Genomic DNA, 27986 nt, shown 5'->3' on the forward strand with positions numbered 1-27986 from the left:
CTGCAAAGTATGTGTTGCCTCTAGCATTTGATGCACACATGCATTAAATTCAACAACACCGTGTTCAATAGGCATTACAAGTCAGTCATGTGCATGTGATTGCACGTGTGTAAGTGAATGAGAGCAAATTGAAATGAATTGTATACTGCCTAAGAACAAGGGGCTAAAAGTTTTGTAGTTTTCATTACACACACACACACACACACACACACACACAAACTTATTGCTTTTACTTTTTGTTTGCTTGTTGTGTTTAGTTTATAGTGTCTGTAATTCTTATGATGGGTTTTACGACAATTAAATGAGTTCTGAGTTCACACACACACACACACACACACACACACTCCAAATATGGATGTAAATTAGGGTGGACATATCATTTCCAGTTGGATTATCAAAGATGTATTGTAGACATAACCAGAAACAGTTCATATGCTTCTTTGCATTTCTCAATCCATTCCAGTCATGAAAACTACAGAATCCACAGTACTTTATTCATCACATAAACAAAACAAAAAATGTCAACTTGGTAGTTTCTGTGCACAAATAGCACTTCATACATGGTAAAATCACAACAACAAAATAAGAAACAGAAAACAACATTAAACAAAAGAAATCAATTTGAATTCAACCAGATCACCGTCAAAACACTTTGGACTCAAGACTTTCATCACATTCAATTGATTAATAAAACACTCTCATCCATAAACATCATGTCCAATGTCATACCGTTCAGCGTCCAACTGCGAGGTCACAGCCTGCTGAAACACTGATACATGAATGAAACAGGATTTTTTTTTTTTTTTTTTTTTTTGCACACACTTGAAGACCCCCACCCCCTGCCACCCACCCCACTCTCCCCTACTTCCCCCTCACTGACAAGTTTTTCAACTGCACCACCCACTTTGATCAAATTGACTCATTATACACAAATAAGGTTTAAGGAAACTGGTCCCAGGACAAACTTTCAGCCTGTGATATGTTTTGGTGCCAAGTGCCATTATACCATACATTAGACAAGGTACTGCAATACTGAGCCTGAATTGTAATGCTTGGTTTACAGGTTATCTCCCCTCTCCCATTCCTGCCCAAAGCTCTAACTGCTGGTTCACAAACTGGATACAGAAGTTCCACAAGGAAAGTGAATCATAAGCTGGTCAGAAATGTTCACAAACTCTGTTTAATTTTGTCTTTCACTGCTCACAGCCCAGCTGACCACACAGGGCCATACCAGGACAGAAAAACCGAATACTGGTCCCTTGGAGCCTAAAAACATGAAACAAAAAAAAGGCAAAAAAAACATAGTAAAGAACACTAGGCACAAGTACAGTCGCATTCACGCACATTAACCAAGGACGAGTATTCATCAGAGGATTAAAAGAACGCACCTGAACATAAAGTAATGACAGACAATAAACAAAATTATATATAACAACAAGCACACAAAACCAGAATTTGCCAACGACCACCTTGCATGTCCTGAGCACACTATGGGTGCCAGAATGTACAGTCCAGAAAAAAAATATATATATATATATATTAAAAGCTTTCTAGAAAAAAAAACCCATAAGTGAATGGACCAGCAATGGAGAAAATGACAAAGAAACAGAGGACAGTCTTTCTGGACAAAGCCAGAAACAAAGACAGTGATGGAAAAAAGAAAATTTCTAACTCATAATCTCCAGAATTTAAAAAATGCTGCTGATATTAACTCTCTCCATACGAACGGCGAAAGAGACGACGTTAACAGCGTTTCATCCCAATTACCATCATCAAAATATTGCAAGCAGAACGCTCTTAAACTGAAGAGGTGAATGTTGACAAAGAATACCACAGTTCTGACGACAGAAGCTAAAGGTTAGGTCATTCAGACACCCACTGAACATCTGAGGGGTCTGTGTAGAGGAGAAGAGAGGACTGGCCGTACTGAGTGAGTTAAAAGAGACACCTACATCTGAAAGTCAATGATGCTATTAATGGCTTACCATGCATGGCATTGCAATCCCAGACTGTCAATTCAAAACACTTCTAAACCTTGGATTTCTGATTTGGAGCGTTTGTGCCAAACAGGTGCAAACTGGACATTCCCAATTCAGAATGTTTGGATGAAGACGGTAAGGGTCAAAGGTGTCTGGTTACCAATTTATCTTTCATGTCCTTATTTTAGACAAAGTCTCTGGATTTTTTTTTTTTTTTTTCATTAAAAAGAAACATTCATCTGGTAAACATGAGACCATCTAAATCAACCTATATAAACTGTTTTTTCTCTGACTCTGATGTGATAAGTTTTTCCTCAGGGATAATCCAAGGCTTTTTAACATTTTCTACAATTAAAAATCTGAAGTTAACCCGTCTTACCATGTCTCCTACTTTCATCATTACCCAGTTTTTCCAAAACAGTCAAATACATGGATATCTCAGACGACACCAACTGTGCTTTTTCTTTCTTTTTTTATTTCATACAAAGCAGATTACACAATTTTGTCATGGTGACTTTTTTTTTTTTTTCATACAAAGCAAGTTACACAATTTTGTCATGATGACATCTTATCCTCAGTTTCTTTTTCTTTTCTTTTTTCTTTTTTTTTTTTTACTGTATACGGCTAAGTCATTCCTAGAAATGGTGTAAAGACAGCCAACAACATTCAGTAATTTTCTTTTTCCAAATACGTAATACACAGTACAAGGATTTTTCAATGTACTAAAAACTTTAGGTTTCTAGCAGATTCATATTAATATCATCAGTGCTGGGCATTATTTTGGCTTATGTTTCCTATTTGCCAGGTGTTTTTTGGCTGTGAAATGTAATCTTTTTCTTTAAATAGCATGCAAACAACCTGGAAGAAAGTACACATAACCCACACTTTTCTGAAAGGAAAATGAACAGATTATCAATTTCTAATAGTTTGAAGCTTACTTAACGCACTAGTTAGCAATGAGTGAACTATAAATGTAAGAAAAACAAATTTTCTGAATATATGTTATAGAATGACAGTAAAAACAGCTTAAATGAACCTTGAAAATATATGAAAACTAAAAACTTTATGTTTCCGTAACATGTATACATAAGAGTCATGAAATATCATCCAAAATTATGGTAGTCTTCACATTTTAAGCCCATCATTCACTCCCAGTTTCTTGGCAACAACAGTAGAAATGTAGTCGGCAAACTGTTTCTTTTAGTCTTTTTGAAGAGAAATAGAAACCTACACGTACACACACACACACCTCTTTCATGCGCCATTCCTGCCAGTGCCACGTCCACTCACCTTTTGCTCACTTTCAGACAACATCAAAGAGGTTAACAGTGACCCAGTTTTCACACAGTGCAGAGGAGGGGGTTTGAGTACTGTTCTCCAGTGATTCATGCAACACACGACATTGTTCTACCCTCTTCATCAATCCCTCCTTCCCTGCCCTGAATAATGGGACATTTGAGTTCAACTCTGGGTCAGCCACAGAGCTATTCTAGGCCTCCTGTCCAATCTCTCTCCTGTCATTGCAACATTTAGCTCTACAACTCCCCCCACACTCCACCCTCTCTGCAAATCGTGACTCTCATTTGCATCGAGCAAACCATCTGAAAAGATTTTCCCACCAGAAGCACAAACTGCATCCTCTTCAATGACTTGTAAAGCATCTGCAACATCCTGGGTGACAAAATCACAAAGGGTATTTGCAACACACTGCTGTTTCAAGCCACAAGAGCCAGATTGTACTTTGCTGTCCACCATCTTGAAATTTTCTGAGAGGGGTACTGACAAAAATATCCAGTAATTACCATAAAGAGAGTGGCTGGCTGTTGCTCCTCATGAAAAATGGGACACATCAACTTTAAAATGTGACTGAAAAATTCTGAATTGACGTGAACATTTCCATGTATGTCATGGGGCAAATAGTGAAGATTTTTTACTGCTGTATATATAAGTTACGGGGCACTGAAGAGGTTAAAAAAAAAAAGCCAATCAATACGGCCATATGACTAAAGCCTGACAACACTTGCTGCAATTGTTGTGACCCTGAAAAAACCCCAAAGAAAACCACAGTACACAAGAAAACCTTCCAACCATACAGAATAATATTCAGAAGTGATCAAACAAATAATGAAGCAACTGGTTCTCAATATGAACATTCATAGCTAGGCTACAAAGGCAAACACATGCGTAACAAAAGCAATGAAAAAAAAGAGACAATGTAATTAAATCAGCCCATCTCTTCATGTATGATTTCTGCTCATGTGTTGTCACATCTACAATGACTTTGAAATATTTCATTTTGTAACAGGGAAAAAATCAGTTCACAACTGTATTTGTATGGCTAGCCTCCATGTGAAAACAGCAAGTGGTGATTTCTCCGTTCTCCTCACACCCCACTTTAAATATCACCAAACTTGTCTCATCTTCATACACTGGAATCTGTTCACAACTAAAGAAAAATTTCACACATTAGTACTTTCATTGCTACATTGACAAGAATTTACTACATGTTCTCATCCTTTAGTCCAAAAAACGACAGACATAAAAAAATCTTTTTCAGTGCAATAATAAAAGCATTTGTATAAAGTATCTGTGTAATAGTGTAATAAAATCCAGAAGTATGTGAAAAATGCAAATACCTAGTTATGCATACTTTTCTTTTTTTTTTTAAAGGGAGTAATTTAAGCAAGTGTGTGGGCAGCCATGATTTTGTGTAAAACTTCCTTTAGAAGCTGATTAGCTCTTCTGAAAAGCAATGTTAATAGCACTACAAACCATTTCAAATCAAAAATAGCTCAAACTGACAAAGACAAATGGAATGTCATTTCAAGTGAGTATATATACTCAAACCGGTATACCCATATCACATCTTCCACACAATAACATTTACATGGGGCCCAGGGGAGGAACACAGGCTTCCAGGTGAAGCAATATTGACCCATAGGTAACAGAACCAAAATGGATTGTCAGTGTATCACAGACAAAACAGGTAACTTTTTTCAAAGTAACTCCTGAGACTCATTCATACCACACATCCCTTCATCGAAAACACCATCCCACTTAAAGGGATGAACAAAAATAATAAATAAACAAATTCATGCACCATGATATGGAATGATAAAGGATACAGTTAAGAAGTATCAGTTCCACACCCTGTGATAAGCAGAACAAAAACTGGGCAAGAAAAAAGCAAATCAATGAAAAAAAATTTGTATTTCTTTCTGCATGCAGTTTTATTTGTTTTTCCTATCGAAGTGGATTTTTCTGCAGATTTTGCCAGGAACAACCCTTTTGTTTCCCTGGGTTCTTTTACGTGCGCTAAGTGCATACTGCACACACAAACCACCACTCAAGGTTTAGTGGACGGGGGGAAAATATCGGCGGCTGAGCCATTACTCGAACCAGCGCACTCCGATTCTCTTGCTTCCTAGGCGGACACGTTACCTCTAGGCCAACGCTCCACTAAAACAAAGAGAGAGAGAGAGAAAGCACATGAAGTCTATCAATTCCTTAGTCAAAAATCAGACATTAGCAGAACAAGTTTTGGGCAAGAAAAAACAAGCAAACTGACAAACAGCAAACAGAGAGAGAGAGAAACACACAAGAAATTAGCCATACTAAAACTTTCCCTTTTCCTAACATCACTGCGACCCAAACGTTGGGTACCACACACTGAACATTTGATGAACACTGAAGGACAGATTGGGAAAAGTAGCAATTCAAATGCAAGTAAAATACCTGTATACAGTATACATGTTATTTGTGCACACAAAAACACCACCAGAAACATTTTGTCTCCTGCTGGATGCTAAGTCTTATCAAGGTTTTCTCACAGTCTCTATGTTATACATGAGATTCAAATTTCACACTGATATACACAAAAAGTGACAATATTAAGTGGTTGGTGCATTCAAATTTAGTTACGGAGTTCAACAGGGCATTTTATAATGATGGACTTCAAGAGATGAAGACGCTTCCAATCTGCCTGGGAAACATCTGAGCAGATTTGCTCGTCCCTTGCCACCTCCGATCACATACCGTCATTCAACAACTCCATCATGCAAGTTGTGTATAGTCATTCAACAGATTCCTTCATGCATGTTATGTATAGTAGTTCAACAGATTCCTTCATGTGTGTTGTGTATAGTCATTCAACGACTCCTTCATGTGTGTTGTGTATAGTCATTCAACAGACCCCATCTGAGCTGATCAAAATAAGCCTGCTGCACACACAAACAAACCTGCAATCTGCGCAATCATTGTGAAGCACATTCCAGTTTAAAACCCTGAAATCCGTGTTGTTGTTTGGAGAGAATCAAAATATGCATGAGCCTGTATTCCATGTAAGTAGTCTGACCAATGAATGGAAATACCAAACACCCTCAAGCACCATTCCAAACAAATATTTCTGCCGAAACTGGGTAAAAAAAAAAAATAAAAAAAAAAAAATAAGGTAAAAAAAAAATCCCAACCAGATGATACAAAGACAAATGGACACCAGCACAGAAGATGAAGAAGAGAGAAGAAACAGTTTAACCCTTTGCCTGCTGCTGACCAGCACAACCACCAGCCAGTGAAGGACTGTCACCTCTATGATCAACCAAAACCAGTTATCATGCTCTGTTCTTTGTCTTGACTCCCTCTGCATTGGGCTGAACCACAATGGAACTGTTCCATTTGATATACATGCCACTTTGATTTTTCTGCACTCCATCCATGCAAAACTGCATCGTTAAGAGTACTTTACAGAGGCTTAACAGATTCAACTGAACACTCCATACGCATTGCACTTAAAGCCCATGGCACAGATTTCACTGAACACATTGATGATGACAGGATACTTATAATATATAGTGCCTATCCTCGGTTGGAGACCAATCTCTAACCAATTTACAAACAAGGAAACATTTGTACAACAGGCTGCCTACATGGGTAGGGCCGACTGACAGTGCCATTGGGCACTCATCATTTGTTTCCTGTGTCACTCAATCAGGTTTCAGGCATGCACATATACACACTCAGACATGTGACACTTTACATGTATGACCATTTTGTTTATTTACCCCGCCATGTATGCAGCCATACTCCATTTTCAGGGGTGTGCACGCTGGGTATGTTCAAGTTTCCATAACCCAGCAAATGCTGACATGGATTACACGATCATTAACATGTGTATTTGATCTTCTGCACGCAGAGTTCAGACACAAGCAGGTCTGCACACATGTTGACCTGGGAGATCAGAAAAATCTGCACCCTTTACCCACCAGGCGCCGTTACTGAGATTCAAACCTGGAACTCTCAGATTGGAAGTCCAAACACATTGCACCTGAATCTACTGCCACTTCCATCACACCACACTGAGGCTGAGCAGGGAAGTGGCCAAGACCCTCGGCAAAACCATCATGACTCAGCACTGATATTTTTTGTTTCCTTATTACAACTTGTTGATGAGATCAGACCTAGGGATATCTGTCTATGTACTATCGCTTCATGCAAAAAAATATAATGACCTGCCTTTAATGATAATCATACTTTAATCATACACAATGATCACTGATCAAGCAACAACATTTTTCTTTCACACATCCTGTTCACAAACACAACACCACTGATGAGATATGCCTTTAAAAACTGAATTTGAAACACTACACACAGGACAGATGGTTGAGGAAAGAAAGGAGAACTATAAACCATCGGGGTGACTGTCATCGTCTTCAGTGTCGGCATTGTCCTGAAGTAGCTTTCGGTACTGTATACTGCCCCGCTCCCTTCGCTGCAGCCTAGTCTTCTTCAGCTTGTAGGCCATCACTGTCACCGCCACCACCAGCACCACCACCGCTCCCGTCAGGATCGCCACGCCATCTGTCAGCATTTCTGTGTCAGTCTGTGTCCATGATGTGGGTACATACCATACCATCTGTCACCATTTCTGTGTCAGTCTGTGTCCATGATGTGGGTACATACCATACCATCTGTCAGCATTTCTGTGTCAGTCTGTGTCCATGATGTGGGTACATACCATACCATCTGTCACCATTTCTGTGTCAGTCTGTGTCCATGATGTGGGTACATACCATCTGTCACCATTTCTGTGTCAGTCTGTGTCCATGATGTGGGTACATACCATACTATCTGTCACCATTTCTGTGTCAGTCTGTGTCCATGATGTGGGTACATACCATACTATCTGTCACCATTTCTGTGTCATTCTGTGTCCATGATGTGAGTACGTACCATTATTTTCAGCCTACAATACGCACCCTCTGAATTTAAAGAAAAAAGTTATTTTGAACTGATATAAGGTGCAGACATCTGATAAGCCACATCTGCTGTAAAGTGAATGTCCTTCATAATGGCTCAGCAAACAGCATATGCTATATTCCAAGTAATGACATTATCTTCGGGAAATTGGACTGGAACTGTTTTCACCTACTTGACGACTCAGCTCTGTTACTCTGTTTGTCTGCTCTTTTATTTACTCCTTTTTTTTAACACTTTTTTCTTTTTTTTTTTTTTTTACAATTTTACAACCTTAAGTGAAATGTACACTGTTGTAAAGCCCCAGTTCATGAACTTGTTCAATCAGAATCCAGTCTGCTGGTCCTGTTTTCTGTCCCATCCACCAACTGTGCTTTGTGTTCTGCTTTTGAACAACGTTCAGTTCACTTCTGATTCTCTGCTGTCACACCTTTAACAGTTACATCCCCCAACTCAGGCACTGCTCATTTCTCATGGCCTAAGGGCAAACTGCAATCAGTTCAGTTGAAATTTTGGCATAGTATGCAACTTGGTTTCAATCTGATTCAATAATGAACATGAGCCATGTCAAATCAAACAGTGGTAAGTAAGACTAGTTGCTGTTCAGCATGAACGCGAGTGTTTGTTGTGATCAAAGATGTTGTCATTTTTTTAGTTTGCTGTGTCAAATGCCCCTTGTGGTGGTCAGAATTCAGTTTTCAGACACAGCTAGGGCGCATACAGCTGATAAGATGCAGGCGTCAGATTCGAGTTAGAGAGTAGCCCCTTATAGGCCGAAAATTACTGTAAATACCACCCGTCAGCATTTCTGTATCGGTCCATGTGCATATTGTGAATGTAATGTGAAATCAAGTCACATATATGTCTTTTTTTCTTGGGGGTGGGGGGTGGGAGGGTTGTTACTGTGTTAAAAAGTCGAGTTCCTTTGTATACTATCTATCAAGTATACTTGCTGTGTCAAATTAATGCCATCAAAAGCCATGTTTACTGTTGGCCTAATTTTCTGGTCAGCACAATACTATGCACCCAGGCCTCGTTCTGACTCAACCAATCAGCAGGATTTGTTCCCTTCAGAACTGAGTCACCCTTACTCACTCTGTGGCTCACATTAAGTATCGGGGTGTGTGAGGGAAAGGTATTCAAAGACTTCTGTCCTGAGGTAAGGGAGTGGGTCCAGGGGGTGGGTGGGGGAGGGGGGAGTCTGACTTTCTTGCTCACAGTGTTCCTTACTTTCTTTCCAGAGGCGTGAGGCAGTGGTGAGAGCACAGGCTTTCTCTCTGTCCTCAGCCTTCAGCATGCCCGCCTCCAGCAGATGACGGAACTCGCCCAGGGGACACATCTGTGAACATCCTGTACAGGCACAACACTGATGTCAAGTGGCTCAACACATCTCTCAACGCCATAGTGGCACATATTTCTGTTTCTCTTTCTTTTGATAGCTAAGAACGGTTGGGATAACCAACAGTTTCCTTCAAATGGAATAGCACTTGTCATACACACATGCAGGTGCATTTGTTACACAAGTATTGAGAAGGAAAACGGGGGTCCTTTACACTTTCTTCTTTGTGTCTTCCGTGTTCAATAACAATAAGCAACAACAACTCTTTGCAGACACACCTGTTGGTTATGTTACTATTCCTGTATTGCATTTTTTTTTTTATCTTTACTTTTTACTTTTGAAAATCTACACATACAAAACTGATAATTTTTGTTGTTGTTGTCATTTTGTTGTTTTTTAATATCGTTTTGTTTCTTTTTGATACTCCACATGCAACAACATCCAATAAAGTTCATAAAACCAAAAACTCCACATGTAACAACATCCAATAAAGTTCATAAAACCAAAAACTCCACATGTAACATCCAATAAAGTTCATAAAACCAAAACTCTACATGTAACATCCTATAAAGTTTGTATTTGTATATTTCTCTTTTTTTTTGTCACAACAGATTTATCTGTCTGAAATTCGGGCTGCTCTCCCCAAGGAGAGCGCGTCGCTGCACTGAGAGCGCCACCCATTGTTGTGTATTTTTTCCTGCGTGCAGTTTTATTTGTTTTTCCTAACAAGCTGGATTTTTCAGCAGAATTTTGCCAGGAGCAACCCTTTTGTTGCCGTGGGTTCTTTTATGTGCGCTAAGTGCATCCTGCACATGGGACCTCAGTTTATCGTCTCATCCAAATGACTAGCGTCCAGACCACCACTCAAGGTCTAGTGGAGGGGGAGAAAATAGCGGCTGAGCCGTGATTCAAACCAGCACACTCAGATTCTCTCGCTTCCTATGCAGACGCGTTACCTCTCAGCCATCACTCATAAAACCAAACACTCTACTTCCCCAAACCGACAACAGGAGAGAAGACTGACCTGCGATGGTTTGGATGAAGGGGCTGTGGCGGGTGTGGTTGTCGTAGAGGGTCCTGACGAAGAAGGCGTGTCCTTGCTGGTGCAGCTCCAGGATCACACTGGTCAGGTAGGGGGGCTGCAGGTCGTTGAAGAACCCCATCACCCGACTCAACCCTGCCACCGTGTCATCATGCTGCACACACACACCACACACCGATCCAGAAATGCCAACCCCTGTCAGATGTTTGTAAGAACAATCAGGAAATTTGGTAGGAACATTTTGAATTTGGAAGGAACACTCGGACTCTGAGCCACATTAGCAAAAGTACATTTTATCTACAAGGCATACAAACACTTGGGCCTACCTGCAACACGGTGTAATAGCTACGATTAAGCTGATTGGTCCACTCAATGCTGTTTCAATGTAAACATGTACTTGATTAGCTGAGCATCATCAAGTGAGACCAAGTTCAGTAGTGACTGCCCTGGCCTCGTGATTGATAGGTCTAGAGCATCTGGGTAATGTTACAACAGGAAAATATGTGATCATGCTATCCAAATCGCTGTTGAAATAACTCGTCGAAACAATTCTGACGTTGGCGTAATGTCGAAACAAACTGCGATTGAGCATTACAAAATACGACAAAATTGTAGAAGTTGGCATCTCTGCCGATCATTCACCATTCACCTGGTTCTCAGAGTCATGCTGTAACTTTTTAATTCTTTTGTTGAAAAAAAAGGCAGCTATGCTAACTCCACTATCCTCTTCAAATAAAAATTTGTTTCATCTAGTCTTGTTTCATACTCGGAGGCCTTGGGTGTAGCGAAAATGGATCAGTCCACACCCTATGACATCTCCTAGACACAGAAACTCAAATGCAAGCAATGAAGTACTGTTCTTCAGTTTTAGAGTTATGCATGCGTGTGAATGACTAGTGTGAAAGCACTTAGATTTGTCTCTGCACAAGATTCAACGCTATATAAATACTATCATTATTACTGACATTATCAAGGCAAGGACTAGAAATATGTCTTTTCTAACCTGTAGAAAACATATTTATTTCAAACAGTACAGCAGAAATGCGTTCTCTAAGGCACACTTAAAGGCAAGCAATAACAGCTTTTAAGACAAGCAAAGAAGACATCAGTTTTTTTTCTTCATTTTTTGGCTACCCCTTCTTCCATGTCCTCTTAGTTCAGTAATCACAAAGAATTAAAAAAATGTGGTTTTCTTTTTCTTTTCTTTCTTAAACATACAGAAACTTAAGCAGTGGTAACAAGCAAACAGATGAGTTGTCTACTTTTGTTTGAAATGTACTGCAGATGTCCACATCACGGGCAATGAGTGAAAACAGCCCAACAAAATGAGCAGCACAAATCGATAAACTAACTACCAACACAGACAACACACATGAAGCACTGTTAGACTGCTGTTTGTGAAGTCCTCACTTTTACTGTTTCACCACTATCACTTAAATGGATGTTTATATGCCTGTAACTGATGCTCTTATGTCATTTTGGTTGTATTTTTTTACAGATTAGTATTAATTTATATTGATTTCACCATTGATACTTTGTGCATGTGAATATACAGTAAGTGTGCATGGTTGCTTGCATACGGGCGGGTGTGTGCGTGCGCACAGGTATGTGTGTGTTTTGAATAATGGAGAGTTATAAGACTTGCTTTGCTATGACTGAGTTGAGTTTTATTTGTTATTATGTTGTATGACAAACTTTACCATTCTGTTTATAATTTGTATGTATCACAGACTTCACCACACTTAATTTCTCTACGCAATAATAAAGGTATTCTGATTCTGATTCTGATCGCTACGCTCAACAGCAAGATCATCACTATCGCTACATTCAACAGCGAGACGACCACTGGCACAAAAATAGTTGCCACAGGTAACAGCAGAGGCACTGTAGCAGAAATGATTTTTTTTTCCCCAAAATTACGTTCATCTAACATACTTACAGTGACCAACTAGTGCAGACTCCAGCAGGGAGTCCAATTCCTGTCCTGTGCAAAGTACTACCCACCTATGCAGAAAAAACGAAAGTAGCTACAGCCGTTAACCTCCCGGAAGTTAGGTTACCTCCCCTCTGTATCCCTGACTAGCTTCCTCTTTTTCCAGCAGCCATCTTGACTCCTGATCCTGTGCTCTTCATACAGCTAAGTTTTTTCGTATTCCTGTCTGTCTATCGATTCTTTGACACTCATGTTTTGTGTCTGACGAAGACTTGTATCAGGTCACAAACTTACTTAGCTCATTTGGCAGTTTTCAGTTGGACTTCTGATCCAGTGTTGACCAGTGATAAGAGCTCAAGGCCCTGTTTGGCGAGGCTTTGTGTCCATGGGAAAGGCACTTTACTCCCACTCTCCTCACTCCACCACGTATGCCTGAGTACCTGACTTGAGCGCCGGAAAGTTAAAATGGCGGATGGGAAGGATTGGGCCCGAGACAAAGTGAAAATGAATTCATTGCCACTATGGCTTTGAAAGGCCATGCCACATTAACTTTTTAACAGTCAGTTCAACTCACAGCTGAAAACAAGAAGAGTTTTCCTTTGGATGAAGACTTTTGGGCTCGGTATTCCATGTTGCTTGTCATTTTGGATAGTAAGGGACCTGCAAGGAAAAATTATAGTTGTTTCAAACCCATGCACGGGTGTGATCTACATCGAAGACAATACATTGGCACAAAAACACACTAAGCACAGATGACAGAAATTCTCTTCTTAACACACAGGTTAGACACGGCAGTAATGAGTGTATGTGTGTGTGTGTGTGTGTGTGTGTGAATAAGATACCAAGAAAAAAGCACAGTGTGTAAAAAAAAACGTTTGAAAAAGTTTCTTATATTACAAAAAAAGAATTTAAGGTTCTTATATTACAAAAATAGAATTTAAGTATTCAAGTTTCTTATATCACAAAAAAAGAATTTAAGTCCAAGCATACATGCATGATCAGAACCACATCAACACAAGTGTACAAAATGTATGCAAGCGCACACATGGTTGCAGTATCTCTCAAACGATCATGTATAAGAATATTTCATGACTGATAAAAACAGACAAAAGAGACAGATGGACTGCTTGTTTTTAACTGTCACATGGTTCATCATTTTCTACAAAGTGTATTATTCACTTTCCACAAAGTGTATCATTTACTTTTGCTTTCCACAAAGTGTATCATTTCCACAAAGCATATCGTTCACTTTCTACATTTACTTTCCACAAAGTGTATAGCTCACTTTCTACAAAGTGTATCATTTACCTTCTACAAAGTGTATCATTTACCTTCTACAAAGTGTACCATTCACTTACTTCAAAGTGTACCATTTACTTTCTACAAAGTGTATCATTTACTTTTTCATATCATTCACTTTCATTCACTTTCCACAAAGTGCACCATTCACTTTCCACAAAGTGCGTCATTCACTTTCCACAAAGTGCATCATTCACTTTTCACAAAGTGCATCATTCCACAAAGTGCATCATTCACTTTCCACAAAGTGCATCATTCCACAAAGTGCATCATTCACTTTCCACAAAGTGCATCATTCCACAAAGCGCATCATTCACTTTAATAATAATAATAATAATAATAATGGATGCTTATATAGCACACTATCCAGGAATCTGCTCTAGGTGCTTTACAAAATGCTTTTGTTAACATAAAACATTACATCAATGTTACATACACACACCGAAATGTGACTACACACACACACACACACACAGTGCATACATACATTTTTTAACATACATGTGCATCTAACAGCTACCCTAACACTTTCCAAAAACTGTACCATTCACTTTCCATAAAGTGCATCATTCCACAAAGTGCACCATTCACTTTCCACAGTGCACCATTCACTTTCCACAAAGGGCACATTCACTTTCCACAAAGTGCACCATTCCAGCCGGGGTCACCGTACCTCCTGCCAGCTGAGCTGACCCCGTTGCCCTCCACTTCATGGAGTAGCTTTCCACCTTCAGCACCATCAGCTCCTCAAACATCTTCGGCGTCATCCAGGGGGGCCTCGACATGTTGTGCTGGGACTGGAGGGAGAGACACACACAACATCAGCAAGGTGGAAACCACCTTCGTTTTCCTTTTTGTTGGTGTCATTTTGTATCTGCGTGTGTGTGTGTGTTCATACCTGCAATTTGTGGTACTGTCTTGGAGTAAAGATACACACATGTTTTGTCTTTTCATGTGCCTAGAGGTATGTTATTATGCACCATTGTATATGTATTGTTTCATGTAAGGCACTTAGAGCCCATTACATGGGGAGTTTGCACCATATAAGTACTGTCTATCATCATTATTATAATGAGCTTTCCATGCGTAGGATTGTTTTTACCAACCAAACTGTATAGGCCCCTCCCTCCCTTGGCACTGATTATGTAGCCACACTGTTCTGAAGGAAAAAGGCAATATTGTGTTCCTATAACCCTGTGCCATATGAAAGCAGAATGGAGGAAGCCTACATCTACAAGACCGAGAAGTATGCTAGTCTAGCCAGCAGCCTGAGAGAATCTGGCTTCCAAGCCAAAGTCCTCGCCATAGAGATTGGTGCAAGAGGGTTTGTGGGCGCATCTGCCTACAGCCTCATGAAACAGCTGTCAATTTCTGGCAGAGAGAGGACATGGGCTCTCAATGCAAGGGCAGAAGCAGCAGAAAAGAGTTCCAGCTGAATCCAATCGAGGAGGAATGAAAGTAAATTTCATAAGGATTAAAATTTCCCTTCTCAAACCAGGCGTATGATGGCTCAGTGGTTAAACGTCTGCCAGAAAAGAAGATGACTCAGTCCTGAAGTGGCGACCACCCTGGAGGCACAGGTTCGAACCTGCTGAGGACCAAGACAAAAAAAAGAGAAAAAAAACAAACGTGGCAATACAAGGGCATCCAGGAGTCATGACCTGGGCGCGGCCCCGCCCCTTCAGAGTGTACGGAGTTAAGGGTCGAAACACCTGACTGAGGGGGGCTTCTCTGAAGACCTTGTACTGTCCAGCTCTCCCTAGAGTTTCTTATCACTGATATAGACTAAAAGATTAATGTGCATAATTCATCTTCTTAATGAATAGATACACACCAACAAGTGAGATTAAGGCCCTAGCATGTCCATGCAGGTTATTCACAAGATTTTTGCAGGACTGTTACTTTATAAAAGATCTCATATTTGGCACTCTTTGCTGTAGTGTTCCTAAAAGTAACCCCCCAAAGAGTCAAGCAAATCTGATTGGAAGCAGTACTTTTTTACTTGTAAATCTTATTCAAAATTCATATTAAAAAAAAAATAAAAAATTGTGTTCTGAATCCCCAAATGGTTTCTGTGAAGTATACTGTATGCATGAATAACTTTATATGTGTATTTATGTATTTGTATGTGTGTGTGGGTATTTACATGTGCACATCTGTGTGTCTGTCTGTCTGTGCATACTTGCCAAAGTGTATTTCAACTGGTGGCACCAACAGGCTGATCTTCCATGCACCACTGACTAAAAGCATAACATAGATGTGGGACCAGTTCAAAACTCTGGTGAAGGAGCTAGCAATGTCCACCATCAGACCAAAAAACCAGTCTACCAGGACTGGTTAAATGAGAATGACAAGACCATTAGACACCTCCTGGAGCAAAAGCAGAAGGCCTACCTTGAGTGGCCTCCACCTTGAAGTGTGATCACTTCAGGCAACTCCAGAGACAGGCACAGACCACACTGTGCAGAATGCAGGATGAATGGTAGTAGAGAACGGCTGATGAAGTCCTGAGGTACACTGACACTAATAACTCACTTCTTCTTTGCTATCAAGGAAGTCTACGGACTGGCCGAGCCATGCACCACACAACACTCCTGTCAGCAGATAGCTCTGCATTGCTGAACGAGAAGAACAGAATCAACTTCAGGTGGAGAGAACATTTCAGCAACCTTCTCAACAGGCCCTCTACTGCCCATTCTGCTGCCCTGGAGCAGACCCCCCAAAACCCACAGTCAACAGCCTTGACCATCCTCCTACAATGGAGGAGGTCATGAAGGCAATCAAGCGGACTAGCTTGGGTAAAACCCCTGGGATGGTCGGAAGTCCTGTAGAGATCTTTAAGTTTGTCAGTCGATGATGGCCCTCGAAGTTTGGACGTCCGAACAGGTTCGTGAACCTGGTTCGCCTGTTCCATGATGACATGACTGGAATGATACTCTCTGATGGAGAAGCGTCAGAGCCATTCAGCATCACAAATGGCATCAAGCAAGGATGTGTTCTGACTCCCGTCCTCTTCAACCTCTTCTTCACCTGTGTGCTCAGCCATGCTGTCAGGGACCTCGTACTCAGGGTGTACCGGAGGTACAGGTTGGACGGATCTTTTTTTGATCTTTGCCACTCAAGCGCCAAAACCAAGACAATGGAGAGGATCACTTTGAAAACACTTTTTGCTGATGACTGCGCCCTCATGGCGCACAAGGAGTCTGACCTCCAGCTCATCATCAACAAGTTTGCTGAAGCCTCCAGTCTCTTTGGACTCACCATCAGCCTGGGTAAAACAGAGGTCCTGCTACAGCCTGCCCCCACTTCCACTGCTTGTCCCCATTCAATCACCATCAATGGGACAGAGCTGAAGACAGTGCAAGAATTCAAGTACCCTGACAGCGTCATTCTAGTGATGGATTCCTGGACAAAGAAGTCAACATCAGGATCTGCAAAGCAAGCCAAGCTCTCGGTCGTCTGAGAACATGTGTCCTGAACCAGCAAACATTAGGCTGTCCACAAAGCTGAAGGTGTACAAGGCCATCATTCTCTCCAGTATCCTGTACAGGTGTGAGACATGGACTAAGTGTGCTTTGCTCAAGCAAGCGGAACCAAGGCAGGCTATGCAAGTGGTTCAAAGAGTGTGTGAAGGCCAATGCACCCCTCGTCGGGATCGTCCCAAGGAAGCTCAAACACCATGTGCAGAACAGGCTTGGTAGGCGTGCTCTCTCAAAGCTTTGAAAAGGAACGCCATGCAAGCATCAATCATGTAGGCCTGTGAGAGGAGGAAGGTAGCAACAACTGTGCCAGCTGAACCAGGACAGCTCCTCTGCCCCCCCCCCACCCCCCCGTGAACAACCATGCCGTTCAAGAATTTGACTCCACAGCCACCTGCAGGTCCACAACAGATTAGCTGTGCAAGCTGTCATCGTCGAAACTGATGGACCATCAAAAGGAAGAAGAAGAGATTTTAACCAACACAAACAGTTCATTGAGCAAAATACCAGCACCAAAAGCTTAGTTCCCTGACAAGTATTCAGCAGAACCTGATAGCATTCTCACCTCACAAAATATGGTGTCCGAAATCTCATGCGCTAACGTCTGGTTGACAATGGTACGTGTGTGGTTTGACAGCTGCTCATACAGGTGCTGTAAAACAAAACAAAAAAAACAAAAAACAAAATATTAAAGATGAAAGAAAGAAAATCTCTCAAAAACTCTTATGAAACAAGACAGACAGTAAGAAAAGTGTCATAACAACAATTTCTGACAAATAAATCAATATAACCCTCTGACTCCACCCCACCCCCCCAACCCTCCCACCCCCCATCACACCATCCCCACCCCTTTCCTTTTTTTCCCCCCCCATTTCACGCAGTCTGATATCTTTTTGGCGTATTGCATATCCATATATTCTGAGTCACAAATTTACAGACTTAAATCATATGACAGAATGATTTGCTATATGAATCCATCTGAATTCACATAGTGTTTAAGAGGTATCAAATACAAAGAAAAGAAGGAAAGTTTATCTTACTGAGTACAGCTTACTGAGTACAGCAATCAGCAAGAACAAAATTCTCAACTAGACTCTGGCACAAAATAATAGGAGAAAAGAAAAAAAAAATCCTTAGTGTTGTGACAATTTAATTTTCTTATCAAGTACAACAAGATATAATCAAAACAACAAAATAAAGCAAAATATGCAAAATAAAATAATTTCACCATAAAAACAAAACACTGAACACCACTAAACAATACACACACACCACTTAGTAGCAGGCCTCCTTCGGTCATGGCTGACCACAGATAGAGTATATCCGACCTAATGTCTAATTAGGCTGTCTGCTTGGACCAAGCAGCACCACCTGTGACTGTAGAGACCGATGCAAGAGAGACAGTCTCTGTCGCAGCGATCACATGTGTAAGCTGATGCTGGTCTGTCGGCTGCCGTCCCTTTTCTGCGAGCTTGCTTTTCTGCTGCAACAGCTGACAGTTTGTCCTCACCAATCCGTAGCTGATTCTTGAGAGTGCTTCTCCATCTGTTACGGTCATCTGCAAGGCCCTCCCAGGACTCAGTGTTGATCTCAAGTGCCTTCATGTCACGTTTGCAAATGTCTTTGTTTCTCAGCTGTGGGCGGACGACGCTTCTCTGCCCTGTGGCGAGCTCTCCATAAAGGATGTCTTTTGGGATGCGACCATCTTCCATGTGGCGAACGTGGCCCAGCCAGCACAGCCGACGCTGTCTCAGCATGGTATACATGGTCAGGAGGCCAGCGCGAGTCAGGACTTCGGTGTTTGTCACCTTGTCTTGCCAGGAGATGCCGAGTATGCGCTGTAGGCTTCTCAGGTGGGAGGTATTGAGCCTTTTCTCCTGACGAGCATGTGTGGTCCACGCCTCACTGCCATACAGCAAGGTGCTGAGGACACAGGCGTTGTATACAGCCATCCTTGTCTTTGTGGTCAGCTTGGGATTTGTCCACACTCTTTGTGTGAGGCGCACTAGCGTTGTGGCTGCCTTCCCGATCCTCTTGTCGATCTCGGTGTCAAGGGAGAGGTTGTTGGTGATGGTGGACCCAAAGTAAATGAATTGATGGATGGCTTCAAGCTCGTAGCCATCAATGGTGATGGCTGGTGGAGATGGCGTGTCTTGGCCTAGGATGTTTGTCTTCTTGAGACTGATGGTCAGACCGAAATCTTTGCAGGCCTGGGAGAAGTGGTCCATTAGTGACTGCAAGTGCCGCTGGATGTGGGTCACAACTGCGGCATCGTCAGCAAAGAGCATGTCTCTGATGAGGGCTTCGCAGACTTTTGTCCTTGCTCTGAGGCGGGTGAGATTGAAGAGCATGCCATCTGATCTGGTCCGCAGGTAGATCCCTTCTTGCGCTGTGCTGAACGCATGTCTCAGGAGAAGGGCAAAGAAGATTCCAAATAGGGTGGGGGCGAGGACACAGCCTTGTTTGACACCGCTGCGTACGTCGAAGGGCTTGGAGAGGTTACCATTAAACTGCACCGTCCCTTTCATGTTGGAGTGGAAGGACTCAATCAAGCTGTGCAGTTTGGGGGGGCAGCCAATCTTTCGAAGAGCCCTGAAAAGGCCGTCTCTGCTGACTAGGTCAAAGGCCTTGGTGAGGTCAATGAATGCGACATACAGGGGCATCCTCTGCTCTCTGCACTTCTCCTGGGTTTGGCGAAGGGAGAAGATCATGTCTACCGTGGATCTCTCTGCTCGAAAACCGCACTGTGATTCTGGGTAAACGCATTCGGCCAGTTTCTGCAGGTGGATTAGAAGGACCCGAGCATAGACTTTGCCTCCAATGCTGAGAAGTGAGATGCCTCTGTATTGTTGCAGTCGTTCCTTTCACCCTTGTTTTTATAGAGGGTGATAATCTTGGCGTCCCTCATGTCCTGCGGTACGGCTCCCTCATTCCAGCACTGACAGAGGACTGTGTGCAGAGGATGCAGAAGAGTAGTCTTGCAGTGTTTAATGATGTCTGGAGGAATTCCGTCACTGCCAGGTGCCTTGCCTGATGTCAGGCTGTTAATGGCCTTGCTGAGTTCGTCCTCAGTTGGCTCTGCATCAAGTTCTTCCATGACCGGCATGCACTTGATGGCATCGAGGGCTGAGTTGGACACCATGTTTTCTGTGGAGTAGAGGTCGGAGTAGTGTTCTGCCCATCTCTCCATCTGCTGGCTAGGATCGTTGATTACTTCCCCAGTGGAGGATTTGAGGGGGGCAGTCTTGCTCTGTGTTGGTCCCAGTGCTTTCTTGATACCATCATACATCCCTCGGATGTTGCCTCTTTCAGCAGCATTCTGTATCTCTTCGCTGAGCTCCATCCAGTACTCATTTGCACATCACCTGGCGTTAAACTGAACCGTACTCCTGGCGGCCCTGAGGATTTGCAGGTTCTTCTCACTGGGTGACCGTTTGTACTGAGTGCAGCGCGCTTGGACATGTACACACCACTAAACAACCCTTATTCATAAACACTGCATTATCAATATTTGGCAGACATGTTTAAGACATGCATTTTCCTGCCAAAGGCAGGCAGCCTTACCTTGTACTTTGCATCAAACCTCTCTGATCTCTCAGAGTAGTAGTACTGGCTGAGGAGCTGTTCCAGCTTTGGACATGGGGCATGGGCAAATAACTGTGACACACAAACAGGCATCAGTTTTGCTGCGTTCATCGCAAACTGTATTTGTGTGTCAATACTCAAAACAACAGAAGAAACATGTCTCTTTGTATGTAATTCATAATAATCAGTGTACAAGCTGTTTTATTCCATGAGCCATAAATGCCAAATTCTTTTTTTTTTCTTTTTTTTTTCAATGAACAAGGCTTCCTTTCCTTCAAGGCTCACATACAGAAAGAAAAAAGCGAAACAAGACAAAAAAAAAAAAAAAGAAAGTAAAGAACTGATACAAAACAAGCTCCCCGAGTCTGTTTGCATACACTGTACGGATAGTGAAATTCATCTCTTCAATTTAACAAGCTGTTTGGTTGTAAATTTCAATTCTGAAAGCTGGTTTTAAATTTCAATTCTGAAAGGTAGTATTCTTTAAACATAATAATGACTTCTTTTTTCAGATAAAAGGCATGCTTCAAACCTGATCTTACACTTGTGTGTAAATCTGAAGACATATGCATATGAAATGTGTGTTGACATGTCCAAATGCAAGCTGACACACATACAAGGCATGTTCAAATGTGTGCAGTTGAAGTGAACAGATGTGTGTGAATGTATGCCGGGCACACATACATGGTCGTTTTCGCCGTCCTGGGTGTGGATGGGTATGGGTTGCCATGGAGACCAGTGGGAGATGTTGGTGGGGAAGAGGCCGATGAGCAGGCACTGTGCCGTCATCAGTGTGCGGTCATAGTCTGTGCTCTGGACCTCAACCTGTGGCAGTCATCCACTGTGCACTGCACCTCAACATGCTAAGCCTTCTGTGTTTCAATGTGCCACAAAGCATAAATTGTACTCTCATACAAGTAAAAGTGAACATGCTTTTGTTGCCATAATGAAATATGCTTACCTTGCTATATTTCAACACAGATAATGAAATATGCTCAGATTACTGCAGAAGAAAAATATAAGAAAATAATTGCTTGTTATCAGCTGAATATGCTTATATTATTACAGTTGAATATATTCATGCTGTAATCATGGACTGTTTCTATGCTACAGCTGAGTATGTTTATGCTGCTATTACTGAATATACTGGTTACTGAACTTGTTAAATATATCCATATTACTACAGGCGAACATGACAAAGTTGAGTATGCTGAAGACAACATTTTAGTTTAAACTTAGCTGTTATTCAACTAATATAACAAATATGAATTGTTTCAACTTTTCTGGAAGGTCTTAACATATACAATTCTCCCTGCCCCTTTAGTTTAACTTTCAAAATATAACAATTTGCCATGTCTGATATATTTCCTTCGTCTTAAATTCTTTACATCTAAACTGTGCATTATGCAGATATTGAAAATGTTGGACTTAAATTTCCACTTCTTCAAATGTATTCTTGTTTTCCTTTATGATACAGAAAACTACATTGCTGATATCATGGTCAAAATGTCATGTTAGCCTTGTCAAGTTTGAGCACCTGTGAACTCAAGCATGTGTATGTACACCGAAGAAATGAAACATGTTACTTGTAAGACAGAAACAACAGTCTGAGTACATGCCATGTGACAGAAATGCTCATCGAAAACTAAGCATGGAGAAAAAGAATGTGTTCTTACCTCAAACCTGCTGTAGTCTGCTGGTAAGAAATCGGCATATCTACGCCTCAGCTCACTACCATACTCATAGGCCTGCTCCATACCCAACTGGAAGAGAATAAATATGCACATGTGTACACAAAAGGGAAAAAAACCACCTTTTTTCAGTCAATAAAATGCCTACCCATTTAAACCAAAAACATATATACATCAAAAGGTCAGTACAAAGTGGGTGGAAAAGGAGACGAAGAGGTGACACAGGCAGAAGGAATGGTAGATGGTCAAATGCAAAATGGCAGTGAATCATGGGACCCATATATATTTGTGTGTGTGTGTGTGTGTGTGTGTGTGTGTGTGTGTGTGTGTGTGTGTGTGTGTGTGTGTGTGTGAGTGAGTGTGTGCATGTGTGTGTGTGTGTGTGTGTATGCACGCCTGTGTCTGTGTCTGTGTGTGTCTGTGTCTGTGTCTGTGTATACGAGTAGTAATAACTCACCAGTCATTTTCAAAGTAAACAGATCCTTCAAAAACCATAACACATGGAAATGAAGACAGGGTGGTGGGGGACAGAGAAGGGCTTGAAGGGAAGGAGAATGAATAAGAGAGGGTGTAAAAAGGGATTGGGGGAAAAGGACAGGAAGCATAAGAGAGAAAGACATATCGCCAGAAACTGAAGGATGACAAGATGGGGAAAAAAAAACAAAGCACCCGAAGTACTGCTGTAAAACTGCCAAAAGCCTTTGGGCAAAGTTCTTTCAACACTCAGTCAAACATTTATCCAGTTGTTCAAATTCACTCAACCCTTATTTGAAAAAGGCAGCTATCCAATACTGGATGGATGAAAGTCACCTCTGTTCTTGATCCTATCTTTCTGCATGCTCAATGAACAGAAAACACCAATGATACATGCATCAGCTACTGGTAAGTCTCTCTTACAACTCAATATCAGCAACTGATAACATCATGTAATGACAAGTCAGCGTGTCAGGTACTGATAACATCCACACCAAAGCTAAGAGAAATGATGCATGGACTGGTGTCTGCACACGTAGAGGTAGGATAGTTTACCAAGAGCTGTCATTTTTTAGTGCATTCGTGCATCAGAGAAAAGGAAGTGTAATCAGACCTTACCTTTGTCAGCTGCCCTCGTCCCTGAGGCCAGTCTGACCGGTGCTCATCCCAGGAGAACATGTGTGTAGGACTTCTGTCTCCATGGCGGAACAACTGTAAACATCACAACACCCGTCTGTCAGTGCAGTCATAGGTTTATACCTGGACTAATCACAGTGGATGTTTCTACTCATCAAAGTCTTAAACCTATTGGTTGAAAATAAAAATGTATAAGTTTTTTTCTTTTAAAGTACAATACAAAATGGTATGTTTTATCAACACAAAAATTTGAATAACTTATAATGATGAAAAGACTGCTGGATTAAGATTCAGAATAAACTTGTTACGAGGACACTATTAATGTCAACTAATAAACTTTCAACCAAACACATACTTGATACAAAGGACAACATTTCTGCTTACGTTCATAAATCAAAAGGGAAATTTGTCTTCAATCACTAGTATCTGTGACAGGATATCAAACTACATTCCCCCTCCAGCAGAGAAACAAGAACATGAATATAAGCAGTTCACCACAAAAATCACAATTATGTCTGTGATTTGTGCATTTAAGACATATAATTTCCAAACAAACCTCTGCATTTGATTATATCAAATGCTTATATTGCTGCTCCTACACAGCAAAGTTGTTCATAAGATTATCGTAGACTACAGATCATATAGAGTTGTTAGGAAATTCCAAAGGACCAGAACCAGACAAAATTTTACAGACCTGACCAAAAAAAAGGGGGGTAAACAAAAAGAAGTGGTCGAATGATAAAAAATAAAAAATGTGAAAACAACACACACACACACACACACACACACACACGGCATTAATAACAGCATATATATAATTAAACATTTCTTCTCTTGTGCAGAAAATGCTTAGGAAAAAACAAACACAACTTCAATGTGAACCCTTGGAGCAATCTGTCATAAATTACATCAGAACTGGTGACTATCCAGTATCCTCTCTTGGCACACCTGTTAAGATATCAGTGTCTCTTTCACCAAGGAAGAAAATCACAATCCTACAGCTACTAATCAAGGTAGAGAAGAGAGCAGTATTTCAAGTTTACCTACCAGTTGCAGCAACACAAGTGATGAAGGGCTGGCTGGGTCGAAAGGTACAGACACATCAGGTGCATCGCCCTGGCTGTGGCCGGACCCGTCTGTCAGTGATGATCTCATCAACAAGAGCACAGCCTGTACAATCCATGCCAACACAGCCCTCTGGTGCTGAAACAACATTGAAGAATCAGAAACAAGAGTCATACAAGGTATGGCAATTTTCAAGCATGACATGAACAGTATGTACAATAAGTTTCATGAGAACTTACCTAATCAAGTGGAATGTGGATACACTTCATTCATTACCTGTGCACAGTTCTAACACACACACACACACACACACACACACACCCTGTGCATGCACACACACTCGCGCGCGCACTGCGCGCACACACACACACACACACACACACACACAAAGACAAAAAATAACATACATAAAAATACCAATAATATCAACCAAACTAATCACACAAAAAAATCATTAATTAAATTTTCTTTTGTGTAACCAGTCTGAAAAATAATGCATTTATAAACGTGTTTCAGTTAAATTTGTGTGGACTGTTACCATAGAAAGATCTATGAATGTAGCTGAAAATGACAATATAGCTGCACAGGAAAAAAATTTTAACATTTGAAAACTTACACTAAGCAGATGAAGCGTCTGTTCAAGGCCTGAAGTGTTATTCCGATACATATTCAGAGCCTTTGTACACGTGTTCGTATGTATAATCTGGGTTATTTTAGTTACTTGGAAACCTAACACTCTTAGTAGTGATGATTGCCTGGGGAGTGAGCAGCAGAATTTCTCTAAACAAGGTAAATTCTAGTTTAGGATAGTCAGTGATATGGGAAGTTATATTATTAGATTATTTATAGAATAATAAGATCGCCTATCATCAGAAATCAAAATATATCTATACAATCATGATCCATGCAGATCATAATCATTGTTTCCATGTTTCTTGAATAGAAATGATCCATGCCACAGTCATAAAATAATGATTACACTTCGTGGCAAGGCAAATTTCATAAATAATGCGTTGTATAACTTGGTATAATCATTGTGTTGGAGTTGAATTAACACTGAAATGATCTATGACATAGTCCTAATTATGATTACAGTGGTGGCAATGCATTACATGGAATGTGTTGCATAATTCGGTATGTGTATCAATTAAGGGTATTCTTGGTGATGTGTATTATGAATGATAATTATTATTTTCCGTATTTTATTCTGGTGGTGGTTACTTACATCATAATTCTTTTCATTGTTATTATTATTATTGTTCTTATTTTCATCATTATTTCACTAAAGGAGTAGTAATAAAAAAAATATTGATGTTATAAATTAATTATCATGATAGATCAGAAGAAATTTTCACTCAGCTATGTATGGGGATTAGCTTGATTGGAAGGTGTAATTTCCAGTAGTGTATGTGCTGGTGAATACAGAATTCTGAAGTACAGAAAACTCATTCTGTTATACAGTTATGAAGCAAACTCTCGTACCTAGCCAGTAAAGGAAATAAGGTTCGCTTTCACAATGACACCATCGTTTGCATATTCAATACTGTGAACTGCAGCAGATTACCATGCCAGTTAAGCTTTTTACTTTTCTGCCAGTCCCCTTGATTGTGGATAGCTTTGATAATTCAGAACATTGTCAGAGCTGCAGCCCAGTAAGCCAGTGACCAGACAACATCAGCCCATGCATACTGAAAGACTCAGAATTAGCACCAGTCTTAACAATCTTCAATTTATCCTTTTCCACCAGGATGGTTCCATCCGACTGGAAGGATCCAACATAACACCAATCTTTGAGAAAGGAGAGCAATATGTTCTGGCCAGCTCCTGACCAGTGTCCCTGACCTGCGTACCATGCAAGATTATGAACCACATCATAACCAATGCCATCATGCATCATCTTGAACATGGGATACTCTGTGAACAATAGCACAGCTTCAGCAAAGGGATATCCTGCAAAACACAGCTTCTGGAGTTTGTTGATGAACTGCTGAAAAACATGGAACAGGGACTACAGACAGATATTCTTGTCGTGGGCTTTGCAAAGGTCTTTAATAAGGTCAACCAGTCTGTTCCTGCACAAACTCCACTATTACGACATTTGTGGTGAAAACAACAGATTGGTTGCTGACTTCCTCCGCAATAGAAGACAGGCGGTGGTCATCAACAGGATTAGCTTCAGCTTTACTCATGTCCTCTATGGGGTACCACAGTGCTCAAGCCTTGGTCCATGCCTTCTTTAGATTTATACCAATGATCTGCCCGAGAAGCTGGCATGAAAGCACATCTGTTTGCAGATGATACTGTAGTGTACAAGGTTGTTGCAGTGCCCCGGAACTATGTACAACTGCAGCAAGACCTCCACGGGCTCGCTGAGTGGGAGAAAAGCTGGGACATGATGTTCCACCCTGTACAGTGCAACACCTGCCTACAACTGAACAAGCAGCAGGAAAACACAGGAGCATGCGGCCACACTCTGCAAATAGTGATCTTCATCAAATACCTTGTAGTGACAGTCGGCAAAGACCTTGGCTGGAAGAAGCCATCCCCATTTCTTCTTCACTTTTTTTTTTCTTTTTTTCTCCCCCCCTCCCCCCCCCCCCCCCCCCCCCGAATTTAAGGGCACCCGGCTGCAGCAGTTTAAGTTCCTTGTGATATGACAGACACTGAGACAGAATGCTATGCTGGAAATCCTTTTGAGTGGGATTACAAAACCATCCATAATATATTCCCATGATAATTAACTGTCAATTAAAGGACGAGAGACTACAACGTTTCGAAAGAAATCAAAACCACCTACCAACATGTTTTCACAGGAAGTGGACAAACGACGTCCGTACACAAGAACGATAATTCAAGTTGACTCGCTTGAGAAAAAAATGATATGGAAACAGTATAATATGACGTGTACTTTACATACTGCCCTATCACTTACTGGTTACGGAAGACGCGTGGTTCCTCACGTCATTTTCTTTTACCCTTTTTAAATAACCACCCCAGTCAACAACCCACGGACTTTCAGGCCTATATACGTCCGTGCAACAACCGCATAATCTATTTTTGTGATATATTCGCACAGGTAAAGCACCCACGGACTGTGTTAGCACCACCACCACCACCCCCTTAAAAAAATCACTGCATCAAAGTAATTTGACAGTGTGGATTTTAAGAAAACAAAATGTATCATCTGTCAAGAGATCGTTAACAAAATC

The 27986-nt window shown here is 41.1% G+C and overlaps 1 protein-coding gene across 2 annotated transcripts; it reads right to left on the minus strand.

The window, feature by feature from the left end:
* Window positions 1–473: 473 nt before the first annotated feature.
* LOC143298951 (prostatic acid phosphatase-like) lies at window positions 474–27608 on the minus strand. Of its 2 annotated transcripts, XM_076612003.1 has the most exons (13): window positions 27575–27608; window positions 24760–24915; window positions 23695–23787; window positions 22588–22674; window positions 21596–21736; window positions 20891–20983; window positions 17892–17978; window positions 14521–14644; window positions 13123–13208; window positions 10598–10769; window positions 9465–9584; window positions 7668–7838; window positions 474–5438 (listed from the first exon to the last, which is right to left on the minus strand). In XM_076612003.1, the coding sequence occupies exons 1-13, from the start codon at window positions 27578–27580 to the stop codon at window positions 5404–5406; spliced, it is 1371 nt and encodes a 456-aa protein (XP_076468118.1). In that variant the 5' UTR covers window positions 27581–27608; the 3' UTR covers window positions 474–5403. The 2 variants fall into 2 exon arrangements, with proteins under 2 accessions (XP_076468118.1, XP_076468126.1); XM_076612011.1 differs by having other exon boundaries at window positions 474–7838.
* Between the last annotated feature and the right edge of the window lie 378 nt (window positions 27609–27986).

Source organism: Babylonia areolata, chromosome 2 (assembly GCF_041734735.1).
Source record: "Babylonia areolata isolate BAREFJ2019XMU chromosome 2, ASM4173473v1, whole genome shotgun sequence".
NCBI lineage: Eukaryota > Metazoa > Mollusca > Gastropoda > Neogastropoda > Buccinidae > Babylonia > Babylonia areolata.